The 9,485-nt window shown below is 49.6% G+C and overlaps 1 protein-coding gene across 1 annotated transcript; it reads left to right on the top strand.

The window, feature by feature from the left end:
* The first annotated feature begins 286 nt into the window (after positions 1-286).
* On the top strand, positions 287-8,638 carry MIIP (migration and invasion inhibitory protein). Its single transcript, XM_065421213.1, has 9 exons — positions 287-469; positions 1,214-1,687; positions 2,335-2,437; positions 3,083-3,194; positions 4,181-4,245; positions 4,675-4,804; positions 5,222-5,318; positions 8,059-8,166; positions 8,498-8,638. The coding sequence occupies exons 1-9, from the start codon at positions 287-289 to the stop codon at positions 8,636-8,638; spliced, it is 1,413 nt and encodes a 470-aa protein (XP_065277285.1).
* Positions 8,639-9,485: the final 847 nt, after the last annotated feature.

Genomic DNA, 9,485 nt, shown 5'->3' with positions numbered 1-9,485 from the left:
TTTTAAGAGCACTCAGATTTGGGGCCTAAATTACTTGATAACTTCCCTAGGGGAAGAGGAATGAAAAATGATGCTTGTTCTTAGAGTGTGTAAAGCATGGAGACTTTTGAGACTGATTCCTTTCTCAGGGGATCTGATAAAAACTCCAACTGTCAGAAAACCCTCCAACACTTGTGTCTCTAGAGTGGATTCCCCTCAATTTGTAACTCAATGGCTCCTCCCTTGTTCCTTTGTGGAGTGCTCACAGTTATGCAACCCACCTTTCTCTGGCCCTATAGGGACCGTCATGCAGAAGATGGAGTCGGAGCAACTGGAGAGGCTGCGTCATGCAAACCAAGACCTTCTGGAAAGGCTCAAGGTGAAGCAGGAAGAAATCAAGAAAAGACTTCCTCGCAAGCCACTATCTTCATCCTCTCTTTCCAGAAGAACAACTCCTGCAGAGAGAGCTGTCCCTGTTCCTAAGAGAGGGGTATGTGCTGAGCTGGGCTGGGCTGGGCAGGATAGATAAGAGTGGTGCAAAGAAGCAATGATGCTGTAGCAGAAATGCATTTTCCTCTCTAACTGTTCCATGCCTGGAACTGAGGTTTCCTAATGTAAAAGGCGTTTTTCAAACCTGCAGTACCCAGAGGTTCGGGACTAGAAATGCTGAGATCCACCAGGCACAGGGCGGGGAAGCAAATGGGCACCACAGTGACAGACAGCAATGCTGCAGAGAGAGTTGCCGGGTAGATGGGGTGCATGTTCATGAGACTGGTGGTGCAATCCAGCGGCTGTGGAGTCTGCTGGAGAAATAAGCGATCCCATGGTCTGAGCTCCGTCCATCTAGCAAAGGCTCTGCCTCTTGGCCCCATGAGACTCGAGGTGGGAGAGAATACAGTGGCCTAGCTAGAGCAGTGTCTGCTACCACCAGCTGAGGTGGCAGGAGGGGTATCCTGGACCATTGTCCTTTAATTCCCCACCACCTCAGAGGCCACCCATTGCAGTGATTCTCGCCTGTGGATGTAGCCTGTTCACACCCACTCCGTACAGTGATGAGCAGTGGCTCAAGCCCAACACAAGGCCTTTCCCCTTCTCTCTCCAGCAGCCTCTGTATGACTGTCGCACGGCAGGGTGGGGATGCGTAGAACGGTAGGAGGCTGAGTTATCGAAGAGCTAATTCCCGAGCTGTCTCCGGCTCTGTGTGGTGACGTGTGGGTCTCTGTGCTCGTTACAGAAGGAGAACCAAGTCCGTGCGACGAAGGGCACAACGGACCCCGTGACGCTAGTGTCTGTGGAACCCGGAGCCAGCGCAGCCAGGGCAGCCCTTCATTCGCCATTGAAACCCGCAGCGTGCGGCGGGGAGGGGAGGGGTGTGCTGCACCGCAGAGCGGGGGTGCATCCGGGTTCCCCCAGGGCAGAACGAAGCTTCACGCCGGCAGCATCCATCACCAGAGAAACCTCCAGAGTGGCCAGAGACGGCAATGCCCTGAGAAACCCAGGGGAAGAATCCACCCCTGTGAAACACAGAGAGAGCAGAAAGCAATCCACCATGCTCCGTGGCGCCCTGGAGAGGGGCAGGCCAAGGGCTGAGGCAGAGACGGTGCTGGGCACGACCCCAGCGGAAGGGAATGGCCGGCAGCGAACGGCCATTAGAGACTCCAGGACTCCCAAATCAATCCTCCTGACACCTGGGGGTAAAGAAGTCAAGGTAAAAAGCAAGATGAGCATCGGCCTGAGCAGCTCAAGCCAGGTGGAGGGGAAATAAATATCCGGGTCCGAATTGTTCCATTCCTAATAGCTGAGGGCCCCTGGCATCTCACCCACCCTCTTCCCCCTTCTCTGTGGAATGAGAGCCGAGCCCCCTCCCTCACCCCATTGCTGCCCTCACCATGCACATTTGGGACCGGCTGCTCAGGCAGCACGGCTACTGGCTTCCCACAGAGGGCCTCGTGGGTTTCCCCCATTGCGCAGCTGGTCTCCGTAAGCTCAGAGTATACATCCGGCATCAATTGTTGCCGTCATCCTGCTAGGCAGCTCGGGGCAGCCTGGGGTAGCATTGTCAGCGCGGAGCTGGAAGTCGGCAAGCCCTGCGTGCTGATTGCAGCTCTGACACCGACTTGCTGCGTGGCCTTGGCCACGTGTCTCCATTTTGCAGAGAGGGTTGAGAGACCCGCCCAAAGCCATGCCGTGAATTGCTGGGACAGCTGAGACTAGAGCCCGGATTTCTCAGCCCAGTTCATTAGACCACAGCCGCCCCCCTTTCTGCAGCTAGCAAATAGTTCCCCTTTGAGGAGCGCAGTGTCCTTGTAGCCGCATAAGGAGTCTCTAGTGACCTGTGAACTCTTTTCACCCCAGAAGGAAGCGGGCCGAGTGACTTTTCTGTCGGACCCTGAGGAATACACCATCCCCGCTGATAGCTGGTCAGCACGTCCTTTCTTGGGCTACGACTGGATTGCAGGCAAGTCCTAGCCCCACCGCACAACTGTGGTGTTATTGGGGTGATCTGGTTGACGGAGGGGCTAAAATCACAACTCACCTCCTGTATGGCTAAGGGTACAGGCCGAGGTGCAGGCCGGGGGCTGGAGATTGCGTGCGCTTTGGGACCAGGGCATAGTGAGCTGTTGCCCCGGTACCGCTGAAAAATCTGCAAGCTGGGCAGTGTTCTCAGCACAAGAGCTGCAGTTTTGCCAAGTCAGACACGGTTCCTCAGTCAGTGCAGAGATGACCTGTGCTTTCCTGGGACGGCAGTGAGGAGACTGGCCAGGAATCCATGCAGCTGTGGTGGGGCTGAGAGAATTCGAGGGGGGGCCAGAGGAGCAGGAGATGAACGAAGGAAATGAGGAGGAGAGATCATTTCAAGGCTTTTTGTCACAGAATTCACTGGCCCCTCCGGGTCAGTGGCGCTGCTGGGGTCTCTCCTTCGACAGAGGCAGTATCTGCTTGGCAGTTGGCCACGCTGCTCCCTTCGTGTCTGCTGGTCTGATCAGTCGCCCTTTGGCACTCAGCACCCTGGTTAGCTGACCACTTCACGTGAGCTTTCCCAGGTCACCTGCCTCTGATGCAGTTCCAGCTTTGAATTTCCTTCTCCGCTTTGCGTTCCCAGGGCTGCTGGAGACGGACTCGTCGTTGTCCGAGAAATCTGAGCAGTACTTCTCTGAGCTCAGGGAGTTCCGGCAGGTGAACAAGGAAGCGTGTGTCCATGAGGAAGACCTGGGGTAAGGAGGGGACTAAGGTGGCAGTGAACGCCAGGAACAAGGGAAGAACTGGCAGGGGGTCTGTGGAGCAGGAGACTGTGAGGATGGCCCATCCAGCCCATCAGCAGGTCACCGAGCGTTTGCTCTCTTTCTGGGGAGCAGCTGTTTGCTATTGAACTAGAGCCAGGTGCAGAGGGTGAACTGTATCATTCCCGCATGGCCAAGAAACCAGGAACATCTGGGAGCGATTGAAATGGATTTCTGACTTAGTTCCTGTCATCAAGTACAGTAAAAGCTTTGTTATCTGGAATGGGGGGTGCCGGTAAGTCAAAAATTCCGGTTAACTACGAGTTCTACTTACCAATGGAGAGGAGGGAGTTTGGGTGTGGGAGAGGGCTTAGGGCTGGGGGTTGGGGTGCAGGAGGGGGTGCCGGATCCGGGCGGCACTCGCCTCGGGCGGCTCCCAGCAAGCGGCCACATGTCCCTGCTGCTCCTAAGCGGAGGCGCAGCCAGGCGGCTCTGCACGCTGCCTCTGCCCGAAGGCGCCGCCCCCGCAGTTCCCACTGGCTGCGGTTCCTGGCCAATGGGAGCTGCGGACCCAGCGCACAGGGCGGGGGCAGCACACGGAGCCCCCATGGCCGTTCTTCCGTCTAAGAGCAGCAGGGACATGTCGCCGCTTCTGGGGAGCCACACAGAGCCAGGTAGGGAGCCTACCGGCTCCTCATCAACCGGACTTTTAATGGAGATCAGAAATGCCAGTTTCTAGAGCTTTCCGCTTGGTAAAGTGCCGGATAACACAGCTTTTACTGCATATTCTAACGCAGCAGGTCTGTCCTCTGCCCAGAGATGGGCATTTGCTCTGTGAATAGCCCTTCGGTTTCTTGGTGTAAGTGTAAAGTGTGACGAGTGCTTTCCCCACCAAGCCAGTCTAAAGGGAGGTCTGGACAGCATTGTTCCCATCGCGGTCTCCAGAGTGCACAGCTGTGACTGCATCTTTGTTTCCTTAGGCCAGAGGCACCGGATTACTTGGCTCCTGAACAAGAAGCAGATTTGGTTTCCAGTTCCCATCAGTGTAAGACGAGATGCCTTCCAAATCTAGTTTCTAGGCACGGGCAGCTGTCTTTTGTGGCTTTCTTTTTGGAAAACCCCGGCCTTAAGCCTCTTAGAAGGGGCGTAGGAAGAATTCACAGTTCAGCCCCTCTCCAGCCCCCACTTCCCACTCCAAAGAGGCAGAAGTCCCTGGGTTGATTCTCTTTCGTGTCATCTCCTTTTCTCCAGGGTTCTCTGTAATTGACCTGACTGACTTAAGTGCTTTAAGTTGAGGAAGTTCAGTTAAAGCTGCATCTGTTTTCAGGAAACAGTTGAATGGGAGGGAAATTACCGTGTAAAAAGTACTTTGGGAGAACAGCGGGGGTTGGTTCTGCGTGGTGTGTACGGTGCATTGGGGAAGAAGCGTGCCACAGGCTATGAATGAAGTAACGATCTCTCCTCTGCATGGCAGGTGTTTATTGCTATCGATTAAACAGGCGCCTGTTTACAGTCCCTGTGGATTCCCAGTCTGCCTGCCCCATGTGTAAGACCCCGAGAGCCCGGCGGCCTCCGGAGACGCTGGAGGAACCAGCCTACGTCAGGTCTGCACAGTTCTAGTAGCTCAAGTGTCACAGGAAGCCATCAGGGTAGACAGACAGCAAGCTAGGCATGGGGGAGGAGGTCTCTTTAAGATGCCTCCTTACAAAGTTGCTGTCTTAGGGGAGAGGGAGCTCTTGGGCTTTGAAATGCAAAAGGGCCAAATTCAGCTATGACGTAAGCAGGAGCAACTCCCATATGAAGTCAATGGGAGATGTACCCTCTTACTTTGGGGTTGAATTTAGTCCAAAGTCTGGGTCTACACACAAGTCCCTAAGGACCTTATCCAGAGCTCATTGACTTCAGTAGGCATTGGATGAGGCCCTAAGACTCCAGGTGTGGCAGGAGGAGTGCAGGTGCCTTCTGCGCTGTGATGTCTCTTCCGGAGGACCTGCGCAGTTACTTCCTCTGTTTGGCTGCAGGGTCAGCATTCCCAGGTCCACCCTCCTGCCTGCCTATAAGTACAAAATCCATCGCAGGAAGAGCTTTGAACCAGCAGACGATCTGGCTTTACCCTCGGTAAGTTTCCACCTTCCCATTTGACGGTTATGCAGGTGGCTGCATCATCACCAGGTGAATGGCAATAGCAGCATGTTAGGAAAACAAGAGGACCAAGAGCCTTGATTTGTTAATGCCAGGGATGGGTCTCAGCTAAGATTCCAGAGCTGAACATCCCCAAACTGTGGGGAAGTTCAGAGCGAGGCTTTGAGACTGGTCCAATCATTGTGACAGCCAGGAAGAGCCAAACCTAGGTGCAAACTCTGCCGCTCATCTGTAACACACTATAATTTATATAACCCTCTGCGTACTCTGCGTGTGTCCGAATGCTATACACTGAGAGCAAATGCCTGCAGAGTTGGGTTCAGTGGCTCTCCCGCAGACAGACAGGGCAAAAGAATGCAGCAGAGAGAGAAAAACAGGCTGTTGTCTTTACTGCTCGCAACTGCAAATAAACAGTTTTGCTGGTAAAATCCAGTGAACAACAGCATGTGGTAAAAGGAGACAAGCAGGATGAATGGGTAGAGTGTGGGCCAAAGCCCCAAAGCAAAGAAGGCAGGTATTTATAAAGACAAGGTGTATGTCTACACAGCAAAAGAAAAACCCGCGGCTGGCCAGTGCCAGCTGACTCGGGCTCCCGGGTTGTTTCACTGCTGTGTAGACTTCGGGGCTCAGGCTGGAGCCCAAGCTCTGGGACCCTCCCACTCTGCAAGATCCTACAGCCCGGGCCCAAGCCCTGAAGTCGACACAGCAGTGAAACAGCCCGGCGAGCGCGAGCCTCACGAGCCCAAGTTGGCTGGCACAGGCCAGCCATGGGTGTCTAGTTGCTATGTAGCAAAGAGCTCCAGAGAGACGGATCTGGCCTTGAAACTTTTGTCCTTGAAAACTGCAGATTTAAGTTGACTGAAACATTTTGTGAATTCGTGCCAATTTCGCCAAATTGTTTAGGTCAAAAAACCCAACAACCTATAAAATATTGTTTTCCAGGAAAATAGAAACATTTAGTTTTGACAATTTCCAAAGGAAACATTTTGATTTTTTTTTTTTCACTTCGAAACAACTTTTTGATTTGAAATTTCCTTCCATTTGATTTAAAAAAAAACAAAAGAAAACAGAAACGCTTTTGAAATTGGAACAAAACGTTATGTTTTGGGTCAAGCAAAACGTTTACTTCGACCCGAAACAAATATTCTTTTGGCTTGTTGATTCACTGAACTACTTGAAAAGTAGTTCTTAGAGGGCAACCAGTTATTTGCACAGCTCCAGCCAAAATTCTGTCTGGAGGAGCTGAGTGGGTAAATGGAGGCCCAGTGCATTGAGTTCAGAATGCTCAGGAAGCCGATGTGACAAATCTTGCAACTACCTGTTACTATGTGTTATATGCAGTGTAGCTGTAGTTGTGAGAGTCCCAGATTAGTAGAGAGAGAAGGTGGGTGAGGTGTTATCTCACCCATCTTGTCTGTCATTGCAACCACATGTGATTTGACAATCATTGGTTTTAAGTTTGATTTCAAGCAGCAAATAGAAAACCTTGATTTAAATAATCAATTTTAATTTTGTTTGCATTTGTACTTTTTATTTATTTTCGTACAGAAAGGTTGGTTGTGATTGCTTGGTACTTCTTTTTGCTAACCAGGAGGATACACTATATTTATACGCATTTATTTAAGAAATTCTATAGCTTAATATTCATTTATTCAGATTCTTAACTTTTACAACTGTTTTATTGTTAGAAAATGATGTATTTTATTACATTTTATTATGTTAGAGAATGATGCATTTCTTCTTGTGTTTTGTGTCACAAGCTGCATTTGGATGGAAGTTGAAATACAATTAAAAATGACCCAAACCAGCATTTTAAAGGGTTTTTTTTTTTTTTTAATTAGTTAAATAAAACTGCCGTAAGTGTTCTGGATACACCAGAAAACACAAAGTGAGGTCATCAAAATGTTTTGTGTTTAAAACTAACTGGTTTATTAAACAAAGGAAGCACTATCTGTACTAATGAATTCAACAGATTGTTTCTGGTCACCATATCCTTCAAGATTTTAGAACTAGAAGATTTCATCCTCTCACACCTAATTTTTATCCACAGATTGGAAAAGAGGGTGGGGAAAAAACTTGCCTGCTTTTCCAACTCCTAGTGAGTTTTTCAACTTTGAACTGAACTAATTGAATAAACTGATCTGAAGAAAATTCTCTCTCCACCTGCAGAGTAGGCTACTGCAGTTAAAAGCTAGTTTACCGTTTCAACAAATTCTGGCTCCAAGCGCTTAGCCAGAAACTTCCACCAGTTCAGGGCTTTGACTTTCTTTAAAATTTCAGCAGCCAACATGTACTGCTTGAATTGTATTACTTGTATTTAATGTAAAAGATTTTAATAGTGTATAGTAAGGTTAGGCCTAAACATAAATTTGTCATAATTTCAAATTTAATTTTAATTAGCTTTAATTTTTGAAAAGAAAACATGTATTTAGTTAAAATTTTAAAAAGGCCAATTGTTTTGATCCATTTTTTTTTTTAACTGCTTTTGGAAATGGCTGGAAGCCAGTGAAGGGGGCACATGGGGGAAGTGAGGTAGCTTTGCACCTTAGAGCCTCTGTGAAGTTCTCATCGGTGCCCCTTTGTGACCATACAAAGCTCTTAAAGAAATGAACTCAACAGTCTCTCGGAGCCCCCTTTTGGAGAGACTGGGCTGTTGCTTTTCTGGGGGCACGTACACTACCAGAGAAGGCATTCACAGATAGACCTCTCCCCACAGCACTGCCTGGCCGGTTGGGAGAACGTCGTCCCCTCCAGCAGCCCCACGCTTAGCAGTTTGGATCTGCGAACTTCACTGCAACAAAAACCCACTGACCGTTCTCACCTGGTAAGGACAAGCTATTCTGAGTTGCACTTGCCCTGTTTTCAGGGGCCCAGGATGGTAATTCACTGACAGCTAAGCAAGAGACCTAGAGCACATCAGGCTCATTCTCCCAACTTGCCCCGTTGGGTATGAAGCTGGGAAGCATCCGCCTTCCAACGGGATGTCTGCCCTTCCAGGGAACGATGCTGCCGCTGTGCGGCAGTGAAAGGGTTAATGGAGCTGGGAGACAAGGCCCTGAGCCAAAAGTGCGTCGTAAGGCTCTCTGTGCTGTGACGAGATGGGGGAATGGAATTTTTGGTTTTGTAGGTTGATGGAGTCTTTGTTTGGGTTCTAGACCTTGGTGTCCCGAATGTCCGGAGGAACCAGAACGGACCAGCTCCTAAACGTGTCCCGCTCAGCTCATTTCAGACTTAGTAATGCTTCTCAGCAGAGAGCTCCAGACAAGCCACTATGCTACAGAGCAACTCCTAATTAAAGTCCTACTGTCTCAACCGTATGAGCTGCTGACCTGATTACCCAGGGGCCATGGGGGATACTGGGAGTGAGTAAAAATGATGGTGTTTGCCTAAAAATGAACCTTTAGAGGAGGGATTTTTTCCGAGCCCTGCAAGTGCAAACGCCCTCGCAAAAATCTGCATGCACGTGTGTATTGGAATTGTGCACGTTGCGATTAGACAATGGCCGAAATTGCTTGCAGTTGGCCAGTTTTGGCCTCTAACCAGCCCTTTGTACATACAATCACCGCAGTTGTGCTTTCCCATCCAGGGATGTAAACTAAGTGTACGTGGTCAGTTGCTATAAGAGACATCTGGTAGGTTTAAGAAAACAGGATGACTAGTCCTGTTCCCTGTAATAGAACAGCCATTGGGTGTATTGCAATAGACACGTACAGAGCGTTCATCTGCCCAACTCATAAATGCGATACGGTTGACTCATCAAACCAAGAATTCTGACTCTCTGGACAAGAAGTTGGGACTGTAAGCTGCATGGCACAGCATGAGATGTGCAAAGATGCTCAATTTCATGCTTCCAGGAATTTTGGAACATGATTAATTCTTACATTAAAGAAGAGTGACGGTGCTTTAGTTCCAATAAGAAAAACATGTTTGTTTTTGTGCATTATCTTTGGACAGAGGATTTGGTGGATCATGTTCAGCATAGATCTGTGGGGGTGGGGGTGGGGGGGGAAGAAACCATTTTTCAAAGAAAGAGGTGTTTTATGATTCACAAAGCCACAAAATGCCTTCGAACATTCTGATGTCATGTTTACCTCTGATTGTAAAAAGGCTGGTGGGAAGGCATTTTGAAGACATGCTCATGGA

Source organism: Emys orbicularis, chromosome 22 (genome assembly GCF_028017835.1).
Source record: "Emys orbicularis isolate rEmyOrb1 chromosome 22, rEmyOrb1.hap1, whole genome shotgun sequence".
Lineage (NCBI taxonomy): Eukaryota > Metazoa > Chordata > Testudines > Emydidae > Emys > Emys orbicularis.
Note: the sequence above shows the minus strand (reverse complement) of the source record. Positions and strands in the feature narration are given on the sequence as shown.